Source organism: Drosophila sulfurigaster, chromosome X (assembly GCF_023558435.1).
Source record: "Drosophila sulfurigaster albostrigata strain 15112-1811.04 chromosome X, ASM2355843v2, whole genome shotgun sequence".
In the NCBI taxonomy this organism is placed as follows: Eukaryota; Metazoa; Arthropoda; class Insecta; order Diptera; family Drosophilidae; genus Drosophila; species Drosophila sulfurigaster.
This window is the reverse complement of record NC_084885.1, coordinates 19,069,988-19,095,862: the sequence shown is the minus strand read 5'-3', so window position 1 is coordinate 19,095,862 and position 25,875 is coordinate 19,069,988. Positions and strand designations below refer to the sequence as shown.

At 39.1% G+C, this 25,875-nt stretch overlaps 1 protein-coding gene across 11 annotated transcripts in view; it reads right to left on the bottom strand.

Moving 5' to 3' along the window:
• Nucleotides 1–25,875, bottom strand: part of LOC133848989 (amyloid-beta-like protein) — a 70,514-nt gene that overhangs the window by 26,953 nt on the left and 17,686 nt on the right. For all 11 annotated transcript variants that reach the window (XM_062284785.1, XM_062284783.1, XM_062284789.1 and 8 more), the window contains exon 3: nt 1,807–1,977. In XM_062284785.1, coding sequence (XP_062140769.1) covers nt 1,807–1,977 — 171 coding nt within the window. The remainder of the gene's footprint in view (nt 1–1,806; nt 1,978–25,875) is intronic.

Genomic DNA, 25,875 nt, shown 5'->3' with positions numbered 1-25,875 from the left:
GTTGTGTGTGTACGTATAATAAAATTAGACAAACATTTGTAACTTAACGTTGATTGTTGAGTTGAAGTAGAAATTGAATTTGAGCTTAACTTCTCAACTTGAAGTACACTCAAGGACAATGGGAAAGGATTTGCTTTTAATGCAATTATGCAACAATAATTAGCTAAGTAGCTGGCATTGAAAGGTGATTCAAAGCCTAAAATGAAAACTAAATTAAATTGCAATTGTATTGAATATCATATTTGAATTGCAATAGATTAGCCTAAAGTCGATGAGTGCATTTAATTGTTATACTCGTATATTGAACATTGCCTTTATGCATTACGATGTAATCAATCTGGCTGGCTGGCAATTGTGTGATTAAATTCCGAATGCTTCTTTTGTTCTCTATACAACTCGAAATTGCAATTGCAAACAAATTGCTTTAGCAAATCAGATTCATATTTACATACAAACAAATTCAATTGCACTCATCGTATTGTAGATTCTGCAATTCTGAATTCATTTCCATATCAAGAACATGTGCTTTACTCCTCGTTGTGTTTAAAGGTCACAAATGCAAATTTCGCTAAACTTATTGCGACTATCGAAGCTCGACACTCGACACTCTCGACTCTGCTCTTCTCTGATTTTATTTGCAGTCACAATTCACTTAACACTGCCAACGCCATCGAAGCTCAACAAAGAAGGGAGTGAAGAGGCAGCCGAAGGATGTGAACTATAGTGAATGTCAGCTCAACGTTTGACATTTCGTTGCGCCTGCATTGTCCACATTTATGGGCTATTGTTGAGTGCAGCAGCAGCAGCAGCAGAAAGGGAAAAAATGCTCTACAAACGCTACATTAGCCAGAGAAAGCTGAAGAAATTTAATTAAAAAAAGCCAAAGCCAAAGGCAAGGCAAGGTGAGGCAGGCAAGCGAGCAGCATTGCCAATGGGATGCCAATTTATGTTGGCGTTCGCGTTGGCGCTGGCAACGCGTCGTATGCGTCATGTGTGCTGTGCTGTGCTGTGATGCGAGGCGAGGCAAAAGGCAAGCAAAGGCAAGTTAACAGGCAAGTAACCAAACAGCCAGCAGCCGAAGCCGAAGCTGAAGCTGAAGTTGGCGTTTTGAATAAACTGCGCTGAGTGGCAGCGAATGCGAAACGTATGCGACACAAAAATCAAAAAAGAAACGAAAAGGAAAAACCGGAGTGAAAATTAATGGAAAATTAATTAAGTGTCGTTTAATGTTGTCTCTATGCAAACGCTTTCAACGCAACGCAAATTAAATTGTTGATGCCACACACAGCAGGAGTGAAGGAAGAGACGGCATCGAACTCCATCCAATCTCCATTCTCCATCTCCGTTTTCCGTTCTCTGTTCTCCATCTACTTTCGCTGTCTGTCGCTCTCGCTGTGGTTGTTGGCTGTTCGCTGTTGCTATTGCTGACTCTTTTGATTTATTGCCTTTCATGTTGCTGCATTTTGAGTGGCACGTTGCACGTTGCACGTTTGCAGGTCGACATGGACCAAGCTACTGCTGCTGCTGCTGCTGCGGATGTGGTTCGAGCTGCTGGCTTTGGCTGCTTGCGGCTAGCCACTTGAGCGTTAGCCAGGCCATAAAATTACATTTTTGCCATGAGTCCAGGTCCGGGAAACGGTGTGGGTGCGGTAAATGCAATAGTGAATGCAAATAGCAATTTTCATGCGGCTTCAATTCAATCAGCTGCACATTATGAACACCATTGCCATCGCCATCGTTGTTGCATTTCCCCATTTCCTACATATTTCTCTCTCACACACACCTACGTATTCCCTGCACACTTACCTTCTTGCAGTAATCAAGCAAATCCATTTTATCACGCAAACATGTGGCGCCCGTTGTCTTCTTGCTGAGGTCCGTTACCCAGCGACCCTCCTCCGATAGATATTGCGGCTGATATATTTGACCGGCTTCGCAAAGCACGGCGATCTGTGGCTCCCAGCGAGGCGAGGCGGCCTGCAAAGCGAAATCCGAAAATAGAATTAGATTAAATATATACGAAGTATTGCAAAAGAAAGAAAATAGCATAGATTTGTGTTTATGTGTGTGTGTGTGTGTGAATTGTTGATTGAATGCTCTCTGTGTATTGAAGTGAGTGAGGCACATGCTCATCGATGGCACAAACAAATTGATTCATGTCACGTTTGTTGCATCAACCAAGCTGTCGACCAGCTGTCGTCCACAATATATATGAATATATATATGTCTCGTTTCTGCCGTTTGCTTTAATTGCTAAGCAAACAGTTGACCAACGACATAAGGACAGAGAGAGAGAGAGAGAGAGAGAGAGGGAAGGTAAAAAATTGCAAATCCGTGAGGCAAATCCAGAAATGTAATCGCTATCGATGCATTTTGAATGTGCAGCTGCAGCTGCACACTGTGCGTATGCGTAATGCGCACATAACACATTAATCATACGCCACATTGTGCAAGTGAGACTTGCTGCCATTTATTGTGGGCGTGTCTGAGCGATAAAAAATGATGACGAGACGACAGCTAGAGACAGCCAAAGAGAGAGAGAGAGAGGGAGAGACAGAGATAGAGTGTGAGATATCACATTTGAGGCTAAGAAGCTGGGTGAAATTGGCGTGTGCCAGACGTTTGCAAACGTGGCAGCAGACACGCCACACATGTGGCAATCAAGTGAGACAACTGAACTCATTAGGCACAACGAGAAGTGAAACCTCAACGATGTCTTAAATGCTTCATTACAGCTGCCATTGCCAGTTTTGCCCCGTTACGATTTGGCACTTTGATGAATGACCATTTCAAATCCAAGTGTGTGTCTCTGTGTGTGTGTGTTTAGAATAGACAAGCAGCAAAACGACGACGACATCAATTGATGGATTGATTCAATGATTTCGCTTTGATTTGAGCTACTGAGCTACTCCAATGCATAACACAACGCTGTGATTAACTCTGCCATCCTTTTGCAGTTCTCACTCTTTAGTTATAAGTTTTTCCCCTTACTACTTAATCCTCGATCAATTTTAATGTATGCCTTATTTTATACTTTACTTTATTCTGTATTTTGAATCAACGATCAATTTTAATTCATGATTACTTTATTGCGTCGCAACTCGTTTGCTATTTTATTTGTTTGGTTGCTTTTGATGTGCCACTTTTTCGTGCTGTTCCCATTTCGCGTAGATTAATAGCCTATGCTTCCTTCTTTCTATCCTTCAGTTGTTGCCGCTTTTCTTGCATTCGCAATTGTTTCTGCTGCCTGCAATTTCCATTAGTTGCTTCCATTGTTTGACATCAGTTCGTTGATAAGCTGCAGCTCGTGTTTTTTGTTTCAGCATTCGCATTCGCATTCGCATTCTACGCTGCATTCCCATTCGTATTCGTTTACGTATTCGCATTCACATGCGCATTCAAACATTTTGCATTCAGTTCGCTGTGCGTGATTCGAAGCGAAATGCTTTCAATCTAAGAGCTTTTGTGTGTGTGTGTGGATTTTTGTGGATCATCAAAGCAAACACAACAAATTTTTCGTAAATATTCAAATTACGGAATTGAAAACCCAACTTTAATTTACAGCCATAAATTAAATGTAACTTCGAGTGACAAGTGACAGCATCCTGTATGCATTTTATTCATCGTTTATCCTTGATCTGTGCTCACTGATACTTGTGATTTCATCGTCAGCGTCATCGTCATCGTCATCGTAATGTTGCTTCAAGCACATTTGTTTTCTTTCATGCAATTTGTTGTTGTTGTTGCTGTCATGACAACACACAAAATCTGAGCTGCCCTCAAAACAGCCTGTGGTGTCGAGGGTGGGAAGAGGGGGCGAGTGGCATGTAAACTCCATTATCAAAATGCATTTGACGAAGAACCTAACGTAGCTGCACATAAACTGCATTAAAGAATCCTTCCTGTAGCTCTGCCTCGCTTCGCCTTTTGCCTTTTGCCTTGCTAATAAATATAATAATAGCGTGAGTTACCCTGGGCTGGCATGTGTGTGTATGTGTGTGTTGCATGCCGAGAAATAGAGCTTGAGTTCCTGTTGCAGCCCCAACTTCAACTCAACTCCGGTTGATGTTGTTGTTCTTGTTGCTGCTGCCTTGTCAGTCAGCCATTCATCCATCTATCCACACACCAATTGCCATTATTCATGTGCCTGGCTGTGTGTTCGTATGTGTGTGAGTGTGTGGGTGTGCGCTCAACTATTTCAAAAGTAATTAAGTTGGCAAAAAGGCGGCAACGACGACGTCTCGACATTGTTGCTCTGCAACGTTTCGTTCGTTTGCCTTCTTCTTCTCGTTGTTTGTGACGTTGCCCAGCATTTTTCCAGGCAATCTAATAATTCACAAAACAAAACATATACACACACACACAACACACAACACACAACACACAACACTCATACACACATACATACACGTACTGTTTGCATGTGAAAAATTCTTTGGCTGAAGTTTTTGCTTGGTTGAGCTTTTGCCTTTTCGACGCCATTATTGAAATCGTTCTGGCCATATTTGTTGCTGCTACTGGTGTTGCTGTTGTTTATGGTGACACCAAAGCATATGCCAACGTGCAACGTGTAACGTGCAACGTGCAACAACAACAACAAGCCGTACAATGTTGCAATCGTTATAGAAGGCGGCATATTTAATATTGTCGCTGCCGGGGCAACGCAATCAGGCCCAAACTCGCACAGCAAATCATGCACATAGCACACACACACACATACACACATCCAACACACACACACACATACGACACACACATTGAAAATATGAACATGGAAAGTGCAGGTGGAAGTCATATTTCTCTGGGCTCATTTCGAACGCTTCTGTTGCGGTTATCAAATGGTTATGACTGCAATTAAATTACTGATGCAGTAATGCATCATAATAAATAATTGAATCGCCACTCGCCTCTCACATTCACATTCACGTTCACATTCAATACACACATTTTTGGTTTAACAAGCGTATTCAGTTGCAAACCGAAAGTGTGCAACAAAATCTCATTCAACTGTTGAAACAAACGGATCTGTGGCAAAGTGGCAAGCAGCAAGCAGTGTAATCAAGCATTCAGTATTAGCCTGACCCAGACCAGATGATAAAGTTCTCTGTGTGTATGTGTGTGTGTGTGTGTGTTTGCCAGTGAGTTGCAAGGTTGCCAATCATCGGAAATGAGTTGGCAACAATTTGCTGGTGGCGCATTTTGCGAGTGGCAAACAGACGAAACATAGAGCGAGTCATTGGCAGGCGACAATCCAAATCGAAATTAAACAAACGCACACACACACACATAGAGAAAGAGAGAGACACATGCAGTTACAGCGGGGCTGCATGCAACGCAGCGGAAGCGGAAACGGATGTTGCAACGGGCGCCAAGCCAAAGGCAACGACGGCAACAGCAACGGCAACGGCAATTGCAATTGCCAAAGTCTGCAGGCCAACAATGTTGCACAGCCAGTCAGCCACGCCCCTCTCTCCATCGCCTCCTACAGTGCCTGCTGCTTCTGTTGCTGGCAATCAAAGCTTGTGTCGTGTGTTTTTGCGCGAGGCAAAAAGGCAAAAATGTAATCAAACGCACGCCTGCAAAACCTTTTGCAGGTAGCACAGGCAGCAGAGGACACAGGACACAGGACACGTAGGGGGCGTAGGGAGTGTAGGCGTGGCCAACTAGGGCTGGGCTAACAGAGTTGAGTTCAGTTGAGTTCAGTTCATTTCAGGTGACAGTGACAAGGCGACAGGGCGTCGAGTGCTTGTCAACCAGCTGCCAAATCGGCGACACAGTGCATGCAAAAATGTTGCGGTCACTTTGAGCGCGCACACCAACTGCAATCCGAGTACTGCTGACCAGCCAGTTGAGAAGTGGCGAGTTTGGCAAGCCTACAACAGTGGCTCCCATGACAACATCGACATCGACAACAACAACGACAACAACAACAACTCATTCAAGCTAACAAGTATTTCCACTCAATATATCAATTTATCAATTATATAGCATCGCCCATTGGTTAGAGTCTACTCTATAAATAGTAACACATGCCATGCAAACCAAATACTCAACTGACATATTGATTCGGACCATCATGTCATGTGCAGCAGCAGTTTTGTGTGCGGCACAAAATACTCGTATTTAGTTAGTTCGTTAGACAAACGCCATAAATAACACTCAAATTTTGTGTTCAATGCGTCCATTGCTCATCGCTCACACACCCGATTTGCATATATTTTGCAGCACACTCTGTCAAAACACACTCTTCAAGTGACTCGTGAAGCAGACACGAGCAGTTGGCATTCGACTAAACATTTACTTAACCGGAATTGCTCAACAAATAGCTGACGGCATTTTTTATTGTGGCACGTTTTTAATGAGTTGAACTCAATACGTTTTCAGATACAGTTGCAAAATTAAAAATAACTCAACTCCTTACTTTTTTCTTATTTCTTTTAATTTTTAATAATATGTGATGCTGAAAATTTAAAAAAAGGCAACGTTAAAAAATGACTAATAAAAACAGCAAAAATTTGAATCAGAATAATAAATTATCACTTATCAAAAATCACAATTTTAGCTTAGCATACTTTTAGGATGCATATTAAAGGGCGAATCCAATAATTAGCGGCATACTTTTACCTCCGCATTTGAATTTGAAAGCATACTTTTAGGATGTGAATTTTTGCGGCGCGCTGCATGTGAAATCTGAAATTGCCAATAATTTAAACGTGGCATACTTTTAGGATGAACAATTATTTCGATTCCACAGCTAATATTTTAAAGCATACTTTTTCTGAAACTCGTCAATTTCTAAAATCAACTTGCTGCTGATTTATGTTCGCCTGGTATCTGAGTTTGTCCAACCGGCATTTGACAAGGGATCTTCGATCTGAGCGTGGCTTTGCGACCACTCAATTCTTGAGACCGCAAAATATTTTAAAGCATACTTTTAAAATGTTAATTTATTCGGAGAACACGTCCTGTATTGCGGTCATTTGAAGGACGATCGTGATGTCCTTTAGTACAAGTATAACCCTTATATAATCAAATTGATTGACATGCTCAAAAGGACGAAAATCCTTACAGGACTCGAGATTTGTTGTACTAAGAAAATAGCTTATATCTCGGCCATATCCTGTTTGATCCTTTCGTGGCATGTGTCAATCGAAGCGTATTCGTAACGACTATTATCCTGCAAAATATGATCCCGATTATCCTTGTGGTTCTCAAGTTATCCTGGAATTTGTGAATTTCATATTTTTCATTTTGCCAACGGAACTGAAAAATTACAATTGTTGGGTGCCAATCGATAGAGTTGGTCCTTGCGATCCTAGCAATACAAGTCCTTTGAAAATGCGACAGGATATGGCTGTGCTATACACATTTTTAACTTTTATATGCACTATTACTAGAAATAATTTACATCCTAAAAGTATGCTTTTAAATAGTTTTTGCGCACAATAATTGGACGGCCGCGAATTAACGACAACATCAAAGATCCCTTGTAAAATGTCAGTTTGTCTAAATGAAATACCAGGCGAACATAAATCAGCAGCAAGCAGATTTTCAGAAATTAAGAAGTTTCAGTAAATGCTTTTAAATATTGGTTGCAGAATTCTTATAATTGCTCATCCTAAAAGTATGCCACAATAAATTTTCGAAAATTTCAAATTTCATGTGCTGCATTACCGCCAATAATTTGCATCCTAAAAGTATGCTTTGAAACAGTTCTAAAAGTAAAAGTAAAAGTATGCTGTAAATATTTGCTTTCTCTTTAAAATGTTGCTAATATGAATAGAAAATGTATAATTCTGATTTGAACTTTTAATTTATATTCAGCTATGTTTTTCCCAGCTCCACATTTCAAACTTATTATTTCATCAAAAATAACAATTAAAACAGTATTTTTTATATTTAATTTATTTATTGTTTAATGTAATAAGTGTTTGTAATGGAATGTTATATTAATTTGTTCATTTTGTATAATTAGTTTAGCGTAAGACATCTTTAATGTTGCTATTTTTTAAATTAAATTGCTTAATTAAAAATACAACACAAATATTTGTATAATCTGTGGCAGCTGTTATGCAAAGTATTTAACAGAAAGATGTGTACTTGTTGCACAGTTTTGCACAGTATTTTTAACACGCTCAAAAGTTTGAGCGATAAACGAAAGTAGAATGATTTACGAATCTTTTCGGGGCCTGGACATTTCCATTAAAATATGCAGAAAGTTATTAAAAAGTTACTTGGAATTGTTGTAGTACAAATAACACACAAAACAAGAGGCGGAAGTATAACAAGTTGTTTATTTATGACAAACTTGTTGTGGGTGTGTGTGTGTGTGTGTGTGTGTGTGTGGGAAACTGTTACTTAAGCATTTTGCGATACGAGATTCGTGGAATCGATTGCCAAAGCCACAATCACAATGCGTCCAGCTGGAGTCAACTTAAACCTGTCGCCCAATTTCGAATTTATTTATAGACTTTAAAAAGTCGCAGACAATTCCATTTCCCGCCCCGCCCCCCTCACTCCACGGCGACGCAGTCTCAAGTCGAGGAAATTCGTGGAAAAGCACGCCAAAGAGAATAGAAGAAAAGCAAACTGGGCAATAAGTACATGCTACTTATAATGCGGCAGTGGCAACGCGGGCAGAAACACAATTATGTTAATGTTTACTCGACCGTAATTAACTCAAATTTATGATATTTTAATTTCGCCACAGCGACAGCAACGGCGTTGGCATTGAAGGCGTTTTTCTTTTTCGCTTGTGTTTTCTTTTTTTCTTTCTTTTTTTGTGTGTGTGTTTTTTGTGTTGTTTTCTGCAACGAGCGTCGACCGACGACAGGCGACACTTGAGAGCGCAAAAGTTGAAAACGTTCAAAGCAAAGCGCAAAACCAAAAGAAGCACAAAAGAAATTGCGTTATAATAACACACGTAATAAGTTTTTCCATTCTCTATCTCTCCTCACTCTCTCTCTCTCTCTATTTGCCTCTCGTTCTCGGCTGTCTGCTGGGGCATCTTCCCATTTCCCCATTTCACCATTTCACATTTCACATCGTCGCTCAGCAGCCGGAACAAGAGCCAGGGACAAATACAATTTTAATGCGAGCGCGCGTTAAGCAAAGAAGACACAACAAGAAAACAATCTTGCTTGGCTTTATCAAAGATTGAATACCCTTTAGAAAGGCCATCAAGCAAATGACTAGAAAATACCAAAATAGATTAATTATGACTTAAGCTAAAAGCTGCGCGTACTTCGCTCATAATTGCAAGCTTATAATAAGTGTATGCTTAAGATTTCGTTAAAAAAAAAACAAAAAAACAAAACAGAAGCAACTCTGGCGAAGCATTAAATTCAGTTTTAAACCCTAATTAACAGAGGTCAAAGCTAACGTAATAGAAATCATTGGCTGTCCATTAAACACTTTGATAACTAGCAAAGTTAAATGGCTTTTTTAATCATAAAAATAAACCGAAATTGCAAAGAAAATTCTTTATGCAATTTAGCTACTGTTTTGATATAATTTCTAGTAATGTATTTTACATTATTTATTTATTATTTATTATAAAGCTTAACTTTTAACCTAGTGTAGATTTACTAGAGCGGCTGCTTTGGCGACTTTTTAATATAAGATATATACTTAATATAAAATAAGATCAAGTATTAAAAGAGGTCGAAGTATAACATAAACCTTTGGCTGTTAATTAAACATTTTTCGGTAAAATTTCAAATGAATTGCAATGCAAACATTTTATGCAAATGTATAGCAATGTTTTCTCATATTTCTGCACTTCAATTTTATATTTAGTATACTTAATATGAGAGAAGATGAAGTATACGATCTACAAAATAAATCGCGATTGATTATGAATTCGTTTTATTTCGCCTTAAACATAATCGCAAGTATATATAATGCTTTATTGGGGTCGGAAGTGCTTGCTGCAGAGTGTGTAGCGAGCATGGAAAGTATGGAAAATACTGTGAAAAACGTAAAATTTATTGTTTGCCAAAGTCGCTGAGGAGGCGACGCAAAGTGCTGCGCCACAGCCACAGCCACAGCCAGCAGCAACAGCAACAGCAACAGCAGTCCCCAAAAAAATAACAAAACGAAAGAAAAAACGAAGAGGCAAATGTATGCGAAAAAGGCGGAAAAAGCTAAAAAAAAAAAAAAAAAAAAAGAAAAGTGGGAGAAAGAATGGAAATTATGTTGTGCATGTTAAATGCGGACAGGCATGAAAACAACACGTAGCAAATGCAAGACAAATAGTGAAAAATAGCCAACAAAATGGGCAGGCAAAACAGTGGAGGGGAGATGTGCGTGTATGTGTGTGAGTGTGAGTATGAGTGTGAGTGATGTGGGTGGGCAATGTTTTTTTGGGAGTCAGTGTGGACGAAATAGCGTGTCTCGTTGGCTGGGATTAAAGTAAGTCAAAGTTGAAATTTTCGGCCACTGCACAAGCAAACACACACACACACACACACACACTTTCACACACTAACACAAATACCTAATCACACTAAAGCTGCCACCCACATACACCCATACACACACAAACATACAAACAACACTGTGTGACTATTATTTATGACTTTGCTACGTTTTTGCCTTTCTGTGCATTTTTCGCTTTTTGGCATTTAATTTTTTTGTGTGTTGCGGCTCAATTTCAAGTGTCAAAGCATTCTCTAGTAGTTGTGTTGATGACTCAGCATGTCAAGCACATACACACACACACACGCCTGCAATTGCGTATGTTTTGTTGGTTGTCTGGTTGTGTGTTTGGGGTTTATGGCTTGCCTCTGGCATTTGCCATTAAATTTCAGCGCTTTGTCTCTGTCCCGTTTGTACTCGAATCCGATTCTCCTCTGTTGTGGCACACACACTCACACACACACACGCACACTCTTGAAGCTACTTGTGCGTGCCAAGAGTTGAGAGAGATCTGCCTGGGGGCGATTCACTTTGGGCCCCCGAAAACATGGGCTTGAAAATGTTGTTTGAAAAGTGCACAGAGAGCAGAGAGAAACTTCAAAAAACTCCAAAGAAGCGAAAACTTTGCCGAAAACAACTTTTGTGTGCCAAGTGAAATCCCGAAAAATGCTTCAATGCTGTCTCTGCTGCTCAGCTTCAGCTTCTTCTTCATTTGCAGTCTCCCTCTAAACTTTGTGTGTGTGTGTGTGTGGCATGCAGGTAAGTCAGACAAGTGATTGCTTTGACAGAGTACACTCACACACTCGCACTCTCGCATGCAAATTTAAATTAATTTTGAGGCAAGCGCCTGCAAGTATGCAACAACATTTTTTATTCGGCAACTTTGTTGCCTTGCCTTCTAATTGACGTTGCAAAAAGCAGTTTTAATTACATTTGCTGACATTGCTTGAGGTGAGCAGGGCATACTATCTGTGCACATATATATTTTCTATGCTCGCCATAAACTTAGACGACAGAGAGAGCGAGAGAGAGAGAGAGAGAGAGAGAGAGAGAGTTTGTCACACAGTTACATCATCTGAGTTTGAGCAGCTTGGCATTGCGTTGGCATTTCAATTACAATTTTTATCAGTCAACTGCATTCAGCTGCACACTTGCAGCTATCACAGCGCGCATCTAATTGATTTTGCATAGCCTCCCTTCCAGACAGCAACATCCGCAGCAGCAGCAACATCCGCAGCAGCTGAAGCTATCTCTTCAATTATCCAACGTTGTCCAAACGAAATTACCCAATTCCTGGCCCCATTTTTTTTTTCTTCTTTCTTTTTTTTTTTTGGCAGCACTTGCAATTCCTATTTGATTTTTTCGGCTTCTATTTGCCCAGTGCGACTCTTTAGATTATATGGGTTATATGCTTCTCTGCCTTCTTCTTCTTCTGCTCCTTTTGCTGATGCTTCACTTCGTTATTTGTCGATTTGCTGCAGGTCCTCTTTCATTTTCTATTTTTTTTTTCGAGCACAATTTTGAGCTAATTGAGTGTGATTCGAATGGCCAAGGATGGAAATTTTCATGTGCGTTTACGGCCCCATAAAGACCTCTGATTATAACGATGATGATGATGAAAGGGACGTGCTAATGATGCTAATGCTGCTGCTGCTGCTGAATGATTAGCTATCTATCGATTCGATTCACAATCAGATTATTCACTTATAATAGCGCAAAGATAAAAGTTCACTTTGCTCTCACTCTCACTCTCACTCTCATCTCAACAATTCAGTTCTGGCTGAAGTTTTGCACCTTCATTGATTCAATTATCAGCAGAGACTTTTTAATTAAGAGAATGCTTTTAGAGAAGTCTTTTATTCTTCTTCTTTTTCTTGTGTACATCTCGCTTTGAATAGGCTCGCAAAGTGTATTTAAACTACATCAGCAAATGGAGTATTAAGACGCATTAAATTAAAAGTCATTTTGTGTTTCGTTTTTTCACTCGTCGTCATCATAACCTGTCGCTTGACAGAACAATGATTTACTGACCTTATAAACGCTGCCAAGAAGCCTTGTTTTAAAAATTGCAAAAAAAAAAATATAGCAAAACCATATAAAAGCGAAAAAAAAAACAAACTGTAAATTAAGTCTGCTGGAAATTAAATGCTGAATCAGCAAACCAATCAGCAAAATTACGCAGCGAAAATACTCCGGGTGCGGTTCAGTTCGGTTTGGTTCGGTTCGTTTCGGTTCGGAGTTGGTTATAGATCCGGTTCCGGAGCAGCGTGGGTTGAGTCCGCATATATATAAAATATATGTATATCTATATATATTTATGTACATGGCGCATTAATGGCCCTAAAACGTTGTGCACATTTCAATGCATTGCATTGAAAATTGGGGCTAACAACATTTTTAAGCTGGCCACAAATTGTTGGGGCTTAAGCTCCCAAAACAAAACAGAGCACAGCAACAAAAGTAAAAAGAAAAACGTTTCATAATAAATATGATTAATTTTACAGGCTCAACAGTGCGTTCTATGTGTGTGAGTGTGTGCGTGTGTGAAATGCAGGCCTCACAAAATTAAAATGAAAATTTCAAATCAAGAGAAAATTGTGTGTGCGTGTGTGTGAGTGTGTGGAAAACTAAGTGGCGTACGTTGGCAGGCAGCAAATGGATGCGCTTCGGTCGAAGCCATTAAACAATAATAAAATTAAAAAACAGAGAAGCAAAACCGAATGAAAGAGCAATAAATGAGGAGGAAAAAAAAGTGCTGCATGCTTTTGGGCGTTGCGTCCATGACGAGGCATTGCAATTCAATTAAGTGTAAAAACTAATTAAGTGACTCTGCGTTGGATCAAGGCCTGGCAAAACGATGCTTTTAAGGCTGCTCCACAAGACAGCTGTGTGTGTGTGTGTGCGAGTGTGTGTGTGTCTGAGTGTTTGTATATGTTGCATACTTTTTGGTAAAACTTTGGCGTGCGTCAAAAATAAATTGAAACCGGAAGCAGCAGCACACAGTATACAAAAATCAGAAGAGAGAGAGCGTTGAAAGTGAACCACAGTTAGAGTGCGAGAGAGAAAGAGAGAGAGAGAGAGAGAGAGAGAGGGGAGACGTGTGGAAACTCGTGCGTGTTTCAAGATGGCGACTTTGACAACACTTGGGCCTAATGGCAGTCTGACAGTGTGGCAGTCAGGCCGTCAGGCAGCCCAACAAAAACTTTGCCCTGACAGCGACTAATTCTCATTCACTTGATGCACACACCAACACACACACTCGCACACTCGCACACGCGTACACACATGCAGGCATACAAATCCAAATCCATTTCCATACAGCTCTCTTTCATCCGCCTCACCTCCTGCTCGCTATACTCATTTTCATTTTAATCGCAAGCGTAAGCCAAATGAAAAGCTTTTTCAATTTATTTTCTCACATCTTGCCTTACCTAGCTGAGAGCTGAGAGTTGAGAGTTCGGTTTGAGTTTGAGTTTGAGTTTGCGGAGTCTCGAGTCGAGTCGAGTCGAGTCGAGTCTCGAACTAAGGCAGTGTAAACCTTTGATGCTTAATCATTTGGCATGGCTGGAGGATGTTTCGAGCTCGACTTTCGCTTCAGGCTGCCGCTACACTTAATATCCTGTATAGCACAGCAACAACAACAACAACAACAACAGTTGAACAATGGGGTAAACAAGATGAAACTGTGCAACAATTTTGTATGCGCACGTTTGGCATAATTTATGCTCTTTACAATATTAAAGCGGATTGCTGGATTGCTGGATTGCCAGATTGTCAGATTGCTATTGAAAAGTAGCGAAAGAGCAAGAGAGAGAGAGAGATAGAGAGAGAGGAGGAGGAAGAAAACGTGGCACTAAAAGCATAATGGTAAATATACATAAGCCAGCAACTTTGCCTGAGCTTAAAACCAACTATCGATAAGCCGTACAGCATTCCCGGTTTCACCGCCATCGCCACCGCCACCGCCATCGTCGTCATCCACACTCAAAGTCAAAGTCGTTGAGGCAACGCTGAATTGCAGCTACTAATTGCATTGCACCCGCTTTTCAGAGAAGCTGATGCTAAAGCTGAAGCTCATGCTGAACCTGAAGCTGAAGCTGATGATGATGCTGAACTGCAGCTTAACTTGGGCTGCCAAAGCTGCTGTTGCCGCAGGCTACACGGTGAGCAAGAGCAAGAGAGAGAACGATAGAGAGGAAAGAAGAGAAAGAGAGAGAGAGAGAGAGAGTGCGAAAGGATAAGAAAAGGAGGTAGACAGAAGTCATTGCAGTGGCTTTGATAAACGGTGATTTAAGCTTAAAGCATTTCACGCTCATTATATACAGCGACACAGACAGCCACTCGAAGCACACACACACACACACACGAACACACACACACACACACACTTTCGAAATATAAGGTGAGTGCAGATAAAAGCTTGTTGAAAGCCATGATTGAATTGCCTGACAGTGGGTCGAGTTAGTTCATTAAATCAGCTCTCACTTAGAGAACTGACCAAAAAGTGTTACTTCAATGCAAGCAAACTATATATACTATATATATACATATATATATATATGTATATAGAGCAGAGTAAATCTGTTTCTCAATTCTCGTATTTACTCTGTATCCGTTTGCAGTTTATCTGTTTATCTGCTGTTTCCTTTCACACTTTGTTTGCTATTTCGATTTTTCTCTGCTCCTCTGCTCTGCGTTTTTCTCATTATCTCTCTGTGAAGTGAAGTCAATGAATTACACTCGACGAGTGTGTGTACTTGAGAGGAGGGGGGGAGGATAAATGCTGCTTACGTGCATAAATTACAAACAGAGAGTGGCAAAACGAATGCACAAAACCTCAGAGGCGGGCATATGGGGCGTATGCGCAATTTGGCCAAAAATGTCGACGCCAACAAGGTGTTTGGTGGCACATAAGAAAGACAAAGCGGAGCACAGGGAGACGGAGACGGAGAGGGAGAGGGAGATAGAAGACATGCAACTTTGTTGCACGTGAGAATACAAAATACAAAATACGAAATACGCGCGTTGCAAAAGGCCACAAAACTTCTTCTGCCGTTGAGTTGCGTATCGAATTAACTTTGCCAACAGCACATCAACATCAACATCAACATCAACATCAAGCAGTGCGTCAAGGGGATGCACATAGAGGGCACACATAGTTTCTCTCCCAGGCTTCTTAATTAAGTGTGAAAAGTGCACACGAGGCAACTAGCACAACCCAACGGACAATGGGACACAATTCAAAGCATTTCACTTGCACCTTCCATTTTCAATATATTTTCGTTAATCTTTCATTTGACAATGAGGATGCGAATCAATGAATCGACATCGATATCGATAAATCCTCTAATAAACTAATTTCTAGCGTCACTGTAATTTGGATATAATGGTAATATTTTTTTCATAGATTTAGTATTTAAAGTTACATTCACTAATAATCCATCATCTTCTCTCGATGAATAATTCTGATTTTAATTAAATTTTAGTTAATTATGTAAAAACAATTAGTGCTGATTTCAAACAGATCGAAATTTAAATCGAAATAAGCATGAATACAAATATTTGTCATAATTTTATTATTAATAATATGCAACTTTTAAATCCTTTCCTTTTTTGTTTTAAATAATGTATCTACTTCTCACCTTCTTGCCCTTTAATCAAACTCTTAAAATATAATAAATTAGTGTTAATTCCAAACTAAGCTCAACTTTAAATTAAATACGTAAAACTTTTCGTAAATAACTAAATAAAAGTTTATTTTATTTATATAACTGTCTAATGCATCTACAAGTACTTCTCAAACTTTATACATTTCAAGCTTAAGTTAATTCTCTTTAATTGATTAATAACTCTTCAAATATTTCTCATTCAAAATAAAAGCTTTATTCAAGCTGTTCTTAACTTAGAAATAAAAATAATTATTAACGTTTCACAAATTTAAAGCTTAAGTTAATTCCTTTTTGCAAATAACTCATTATATATTTCTCACTCGAAATGAAATCTGAATTGAAACACTTAAAAATAAATATAATTATCTACATTTTCTATAGGTTTCAAGTTTAAGTTAATTTCATGCGTTAATTCCCTTTAAAATCTTAATGACTCATCAAATATATCTGAATCAAAATGAAATTTGAATTCATGCTGTTCTAAACTTAAAAATAAACATAATTATCTTAATTCCTTTCCTTTAATTTATTTTGAATTTCTTTTTTTAAATAACTCATAATGTGTTTCTCACTCTCTCTCAGAATAAAATCAATTAGTGTTGAATTCAAGCTGATCTTAGCTTCGATTATATAGTTAATCGATCGATTGCTGCGACTCTCAACGATTGCGACCCATTGTGCCAGGAAGTCGTTGGCGTTGTCGTTGTCGTTGTGCGATTTTGCATTCTGGGGTTGTTGGGTTCAATGTATGTTAATGGGTCGTCAAAGGGGGCAAAGGGGGCTTCGGGTGGCAGCAGCAGCAATGGCAGCAGTGGCAGCAGATACGGGTGGCAGATACGAGCTCGCTCTGCTGCCAACTTAAGTCTCAAAACAGACACACACACTCGCTTACACTCACATATAAAGGCAAAATGATGATGATGGAGTGCAATTACTTGAGGCGGAAGTGACAGAAGTTGCTGCGTCTTTACTGGAAGACGGAAGGGGGGAAGGAAATGGAAGCGAGGTGGCGGCAGAAGGCAAAGTGCGCCAACCAAATGAACTTTAATTAAATTCTTTATATGCATACTTGTGCGTAATTTTTTCTCCTTCTTCCTCTTCTTCTTCCTTCTCTCTCTCTCTCTTGCTCTACATTATAAAATGGGCGACTGAGCTAAGCAAGGCAAAAGGAGTCGACAGACAGAGAGACACTTAGAGAGCGTGTGTAGTGAAGTGTCCTGGTTTAAAGCCATTGCAATCGATATAGAATTTCGTTGCTTCTATATAAAGTCAACGCTGAACCAATCCCCGTTGTTGCTGTTGCACGTTGCACGTTTCAAGGTGTGGCAAATAAGTAAATTAAAATTGCACCTTTTTCCCATTTTTTGCTTGAACTTTTGCACTGAACTTTTCGCTGCGAACTTTTCGTGCATCTTTCTAGCGCCTTCGCACAAAGGTCGCTGAAAAGTTTTTCGTTTTTAATTTCTGTATTCGTGTTTTTTTTTGCCATCGCACCCATTAAAAAAGTGTTGAAGCTGCTCTTGCTTTTAGTTTTGCATAATTTTACTTTGCTTACGCGGTATTTTGGTGTCGAGCATGCTTCTCATATCATTTATTTTGCTTTGCTTTACTTTGCTTTGTTAATTTTTGTTTTGTCAACTGGACGCCATTTGGCTTCCTTATTTAAACGCTCTCAGCTCTCAGCTCTGCGTTACTAGTTACTTTTCTGCTGCTCTGTCCCTTTCTCTACGTTAAATATTTGTGCATATTTAGCACAAAAAAGTTGCAGAAAAAATGAAACTAGAGTTGGGAATAAAACAGGGGAGAGAAGAACTTAAAAATTAGTACAATTAAGTTTAATTGACGTAATTTTTAGTGACGCCAACAGAACAGAGAGTGAAGTGCCGGGGATTGGACAGTTGGCCAACTCTTCTCTAAAACTGTTCGACTGCAAAGAGGGGGGTGGAAAGATGGGGGGGGGGAGACATTAACAAGTTCATAATGGTGAAATATGCAATTTGAGCTGTGCGCCTTAACAACAGTTGGACACTTGAATGGCACCCAATTACAAAGTGTGCAAAGTAACCCAATGGGACGGCAAACTTTCCCTCTCTCTCTCTCTCTCCATCTCTCTATCTCTATTTCTGTGTGTGGTGTTGGGGAAAATGGGAAAAGGGGAAACAATAACAGCCAGAGCTGTAAATGATATGAGGGATGCCAAACGTAAAGCAGCGATTTTTGCTTTGTTCTCACTTTTTATGGCCAAAAGTTTGTCCAACAAAGAGAGCTAGAATCTGATAGAAAAACAAGAAGATACTCTGATACTCTGCAGCATACTCTATTTTTGCAAATGAAAATAATCACGAAGCAAAGTAAAATAATTTCGAATTTTTATAAATTTATGAAAACTGCCTTGACTATAATTTATGTTCGCATTGATTGCTTTTCTCTGGATATCGATTCAATTGCATTCGTTATTTGTTCAGTTTTTGTTTCATATTTTTCGATTTTACTTTTATTTGCACTTTTTGCGCTTTTATTTATTCAACAAATTTAATTGCAAAACAAGACTTGTATTTATATTTCTAGTTTATTTCCATTTATATATTTGATTTTTTTTTTATTTTTATTTAATTTGAGAATTTTAATTATTATCGAAAATAAAAGAAAAACTTTTCTTCATATTTTCAGTTAATTAACATTTACACATTTATTTGGTTTTTGGTTTTTTTGATTATGCATTTATTTAGATGACATCTTTATATATATTTTTATTCAATTTTTAGTTTTTATTTACAATTTTTTCATTTATTTGCTTCTAAATCACTAGTTTATATTTTCAACAACTTATTTATTTTATTTATTATGTTTTCAGTCAGTTTTATAATTATTTTTGCATATGTAGCATACAAATAAGTTTCTATTTATATAAATACGTAATAGTTAGAGAACAAATTAATGGTAATTTTGAAGTTTTATCAAATAAATTTTTAATTTTTTTATATTTATTAAGTGAAGAATCTGTACAGCATATAAAAGTAACTAAACAACACAGGTGTAGAAAAATGGGATTAATAAATAAAAATACAAATAAATATAAAAATATGTTAAAATATTTGTGTAATTGACTCATTGAATAACCCTAAAGTTTAATCATTGGTTTTCAAGTGCTTTAGTTTCACTTTCAGAGGTGTCAAAGAATTTCAGCCAATTTTCGTTTTTGTAAATTGAGAGAATTATCGATTACATATCGATGACACACGCCTAAAGCAATTGCTGCAGCAGAGTCATCATAACTTCTTTACTGACTGACTGAATGACTGAATGAATGAATGAATGACTGAATGAGTGCGTGTGAATGACTGAAGTTGGGGTTGACAGCCTCTTTCGCTCTCATTTTGGGTTGGATCTTAATGTGAATGTGTGTGGATGTGCATGTGTGGCCTTTGCTTTGCTTTGCTTTGCTTTTGTCTTTTGTATTTGTCTCTTGTTGTCTGTCATTGTTTTTGTTCTTGTTGTTGTTGTTGGTTGTTTTGGCTTTGTTGTTGCTTCATTCATTACACACAGCTCAAATTGGCTTTGTTGTGACTTCTTCATCTGACTTTTTTTTTTGCTCTCGTTGTAATCTGTAAAGTCTGCATTGCTTCAAAATCCATAAGAAAAACAACGCATACAAACACTCGCAGGGACATTCACACACGCACATGATATACATATATATAGCAAGAGATCCAGGCAAGAAGACAACAACCCCAAACCCGAGACGAATGCCTCAAACCAACGCGTAATTTCCTTTGCTTTGCCTGTGTGTCTTATATTTTTTTGTTGTTGTCTTGTGTTTTTTTCTTAGCTGCTCATTTCATGAATACTCTGAGGGGTGTGGGGGGCGCGTGGGCGTGGCAGAGCCGAAAGGAAGTTTACTTTGTCGCAGTGTCATTTATTTTGGCATTTTTGCCACTGACGTTTGTCGCTGCTCTCCAGCCTCAGTCTCAGCCTCAGTCTCAGCCTCAGTCTCAGTTTCAGCTTCTGTTTCTGCTTCGCAATCGTACTTGTTGTTCTTGCTCTTCTTCTTCTTCGTTGGCTGCTTTTGTCGTCATCATCATAATCGTTAGTTTCGCCTTTCAGTCGCACTCTCTGCGACTCCCAAGTCTCTTTCTCTCTCTCTCATTTCTTACGCGCCCTTCCCGCTGGCGAGTTAAGCGCCCCGGAAAAAAACATTGCCCCCAACTTGTTCTTCTCCTTCGTCTGTCTGTCGCTGTTGCTTGTGATTGTGTGCGTTTTTATGACTCTTATCTGCTTTGTTGTTGAAGCAACCACGCTGACACTCCACTCCACTCCACTCCACTCCACTCCACTCCACTGGCTGCCCCTCACTTCTCTCTCTCCCTTCCCCCCCTTGCCAACCGCATTCATGTACGATATTTTCCACTTTTGCATTGCATATTTCAAGGCGCAATTTTTCGTGTCAATAAAATAAAATCGATATTTTCATGTCGCGTCGCTTCGCTTCGTTTCGTTTGTTGTTGTTGTTGTTTCTTTTTGCCATATTCGTTGCTGCTGTGGTTATTGTCATTGTTGCTGCTGTTGTTGTTGTTGTTTTATCAATTCAAAGAGTTCAACAACTTTGTGCCACATACACGAATTTGGCCCGCAATAAAGTCGCATTTTGTCTGGCAGCGACAGCCGCTTGACCTGAACCAAACTTTACATCAACTCACACACACACACACACACACACACACATACCTGTGTATGCGTGTGCATGTGTGTGTGTGTATTTTTTGGACATGACATAGAACCTTTTTGGCTACGTATGTCAAATCTCCTTTAAATAGATGAGCCGCAGCTCAATAGACCACAACAAAGACATCACTGCATACATGTTATGCCGGGAGTGGAGCTACAGTGAAGCTACATTAAAACAAACTGTTCAGAGGGAGTTACAGCAGTCATACGAACAGTTGACTGAAGCGAAATACAAAAGTTGTAACTAAAACAGCAGTTAAACTGTTTCATTTTAAAGGCTAGACTCAATTGAAATTATGTTTTAAATCATTTAGAATTAAAACATTGATAAAATGTTTTCGTTTATAAAGTATTTTGTTCAGTTTACGTCAAATGACTTACTTGTGAGTAAAGACTGTTATATGAAGGCTTAAATTGGCATTCCTAACATTATCAAAGATTCAAAAATACTAAATACCAATAAAAAAACATGTAAATTTAGCCTTAATTCAGCAAAACAGCAACATTTGATGAAATACAGAAACGAGGAGGGAAGCTAATTTCCCTGTCTAACCACGCCCACATAGCTCATGCATTTTCCTCACATAAACCAACATTTTTGGCAACCGATTTTCACACACGATCGCTTAAAAAGCGATTAACTGTAATTAGGCGAAGTTCTCCACAACTGTTGAGCAACAGTTGGGGAAAAGTACCCAAAAGCAAGCTTAACAATCTTAGTGAAGCTCTGCTGAGTGACCACGCCTACTTTGCACATCCGCCTTCACTAATATCTCGGTCCGCCGCCTGGTCAAACACACACACAACATATCATCGATATATAATAAATCAAAATTTTTGGCAATGACTTTTTTGGGCACATATTTAAATCAACTGCTAGCATCTTGCTTTGATGATGCATTGTAATATCATTCAGCTCTACACAACTACTTATTAATAGTCTCAACGGTTGATCAACAGTTGATCAAAAGTACCCTAAGCAAGCGCTCGTCAATATAAGTAAAGCTCGCCTGTCTGACCACGCCCTCTTAGCAGGTTCGCCTTCACCATTATCTCGGTCCGCCGCCTAGTCAAACACACACACACAATATGAAAGTCATACATCAAAATTTTTGGCAATGCCTTTTTTCATCCTCAAATCAATATCCAGAAATGTAATGCCTTGCATTTCTGCACAACTGTTTAGCAATAGTGGAAACAGTTGAGTAACAGTTGATCAAAAGGTCCCAAAAGCAAGTTTGGTAATCTTTTTCAAGCTCTTCCGCCCGACCACGCCCACTATAGATATTAACCTTCACTATTATCTCGGTCCGCCGCATAGTCGAACACACACACAACATATGAAGCGAATAGATCAAAATTTTTGGCAATGACTTTTTCAGTCATATACTTTAATTAACTGCCAGCAGCTTCCTACGATAATGCATTGCAATGTCTTTTAGTTATGCACAACTGTTTACCGACAGTCATTAACAATTGATCAAAGGATTCCAAAGCAAGCTTGCGAATCTTTTTTGAAGCTCTTCTGCTTGGTTACGCTCACTTAGTACTTAGTACCACTTGAATATTTTAGTCCGCTGCCTAGTCAAACACACACATAAAATATAACGAAGATATCCCAAAAATGTTGGCAAAGACTTTTTTTGCAGCTCTCGATTACCAGATGATTACTTTGTCAAGGCTTTGTATCTTTGCATGCTTGATCCTTTCACTGACTTAAGCTTTGAAGCAAAAGTATACACAGATTACAATTTGATCGTTTAACTTCCTTTATCAAAGTTTGTAATAAACTGCACATCAAACTTGCTTAATTAAATTCGTATTTTGTTAAATTGAATTACACATAAACTGTGTGTATAATTTACTTGGCTAAGAGTAGGAAAATTAAATATTTTCACTTAATATCTTAACTTCAGTTGCTAATTTTGTTAATGTTAGGTGACAAAAATGTGCAACTATGTAAAAATATCATCGAGTTTTGGCCACAAATTCACAGACAGATTTGTTGGCCATGTTGACATGCGACGAATTTTGGCTTGGGTTCAATTTAAGCATGTTTCAGAGAGCAGAGCAAATGAAAATGCTAGATACACGTAAATTGTGTCAATTTCTTAATTAAAAAACATCGCAGCAGCAACGACAACAACAAGATCGCATTGAACCTTTAACTGGGCCATTTACCACACAGCAACAGCAGCAGCAACAGCAGCTGCAAAATGCGCACAAATTAAAAGAGTATAAAAGTAAATTTGAAGCGTATTTAAAATAAACAACAGCAGCAGCAATAGCAGCAACAACAATAGCCGCAGCCAAAGCAAAGCAAACCACGCAGCAGCAACAACAACAACAACAACAACAAGAACTGTAACAACCCACGCAACGCAGTTATACAATGACCCAACTGGGGTAGTTAACTCAGCAGCAGGGTGTGGAAAACCTGGCTGACGGGGTGCGGAAAGGGGAAAGAAGCTTTTGGGTTTTTCGGCAACATAGAAAGAGAGAGACAAAAACAGAGAGAGAGAGAGAGAGAGAGGGAAAGAGAGGAAGGCAGCGCGCTGTCGTCGCTATGCAAAAGCGCCACGTAACTGTCAGCGTTGAATGCTTGAAGCAATAGCAACGGCACACACACACACACTGACACACACACACAGCAGCAGGACATTGCAACACCATAGAATTTTCAGCTAGCGTAAAATGCTAGAACAACAACAAAAACAACAGCAAAGCAACGAAATCCCGTAGCGCCTTGAATGAATGCTTGAAATTGGTTTTTTGTATTACAAGCGCTGCTGCTGCCAGCAGAAAAGTATACTACAAAATATATCAAACACACACAGACAAGCAAACACATACACACACACACACACACACAAATACGTAAGCCAAAAAGGTGGTTGTGGAGCTCAGGTAACCCGAAATAAATTCGAAATAATTTGTGTAAAATAGACGAAGCCAAAACTGAAGTTTGGAGCTGAAGTTGCAAATGGAAATGAAAATGGGAAATGGAAAATTGAAGTGGAAGTCGTAGTCGTAGTCGTAGTAGAAGTAGAGCAGCAACGGGACTGTGTGGTCAAAATAGTATGTGTGTGTGTGTGCGAGCGTGTGGTGAAATTTGCCGGCGGCAATGTGAACCTACCACAAGACAACAACAATTCACCACAGCGAGCGAGCGAGCGAGCGAGCGACCAAAGCCGCTTTACCTTCTTCTTTTTTCTTTTTTTCTTTTTGTTTGTTTTTTTGTTTTGCCAAGGCTGCCCAAATAGCAAGGCCAACGAGGTGGAGGAGGGGTGAGGACAAAACAAAGCAAGAGAGCTGCTAAAAGAGAGTGTCTGTCTGTGTGTGTGTTGGAGAGTACAAGTGTGCGTGTGCTGAAGCCCTGGAGGCTCATAAGCAGGCAGCAGATAAAGCGCTGGCATTAGCAACTCTTGAGAAAGTTGCGCTGCGCCAAAGGCGCTGAGGTAAAGTATACACACACACACACATACGTAGAGTTGTGTGTATGTGTAGAAAAAGATACACTTGCTTACTGACTGACTGAATGCCAGACTTGGACTCGCAAGGACATTCATTCATTTGCATTCATATTTCATACATATTTGGCATTTGCACATTGATTTGACACCCCCTTCCCCAGCAAACTACCACAGCTTAACTAATCCCTCCCCCTCCCATTACCCCCTCTTGTTGGGTGTTCAAGTGCAGACCCCTGAAATTTTCATTTCATTGACTTCATTTAAGATTTCGTTTAAGCCATAAAAGTTGAGCAACAAAACTGAAAACTGCCAAACGAAAAAGTTTCTTTATTTTTTCGGTATTTTATTTTATGGGCCAAACGAGTCAAAGGTTAGCCCGCCTCTTCCTCCCTCCGCCTCTATATTCCATATAACCCTGTATAACAAATAAACTCGTTTCAATTATGGCAAAGCGAGACAGAGACAGAGATAGAAAAAGAGCCCGAAAAGATCATAAACTAAAAGCGGGAAATCCCGTTTCCGTGTGCACATTACAATCTCTCTCTCTCTCTCTCTCTCTCTTTTCCCTTTCTTATGCCTTTTCTTGTGCTCCATATTGCTGTCTTTTCTTCACTTGTTGTTCCCATTCTTGTTGTTGTTGTTGTTGTTGTTGTAGTTTGCTATGCCATTGCCACATTTCACATTTCACTTTGCCGTTTGAACCATTCACAATAAACATGAGAAATATTTTCCTGTCCAAAAATTATTTCTGCTTTGTAATTTCCTATGCTATAAAGCATGGAAAGCGGCGGGTCACGCGGTAACAAGGGGCGCAAAACGAACGAAAAAGGTCAGAGAAAAAACACCAAAAAAGCAAAAAAGCACAAAAAAAAAAAAAAGGGAAATCAAGTCAAATGCAAATAGGCGAAATAACTAAACAGAAGGCAAAGAAAGCAGCAACAATGCAAAACAAAATGGCGAATCGTGTTTCGAAATAAAAGGCAAAATTTAAATTAAAAAGACGTCGACATAAACATTTTGCCAACACACACACACACACACACTCACTTGGGTCGTGAGTTGGCATTTCCTTGGCTTAGGTCACTGCAAACCAACAACAGCAGCAGCAGCAGTGACAACAAATAAAAAACAACAACAACAAAACCAGTATTTAAAGGTAGAAACAGGACGTGGAATTTCGACTTGTCACTCGGGCACAGTGGGGCAAAGTTTATAGTTTGTGAGCGAGGGAAGCTAACGAATGCGATTAACTCTGTTCTTTTTTTTCTTTACTCAAGCAAAACTTTTGCAATTGTTAGTCAACATTTTGGCACAGATAAAAAACGAGCTTGAATTGCAATTAAATAAAGATAATAAAATGCATTTCATTAATGACTGCTATATAGAGCATTTTTATTGTCTTAATGTGCAACACTATATTAAAAAAATAACAGACAAGTAGGAAAGTCTTAGTCGAGTGTGGTCGAATGTGAGATACCAGCTAAACCATGCTGTATAATTCTAAAAACATACTGAAAATATACGAAATTATACTAAATTAGTATACCGCATTAATATACTAGCCTATACAGCATTAGTGTACTGCAAAT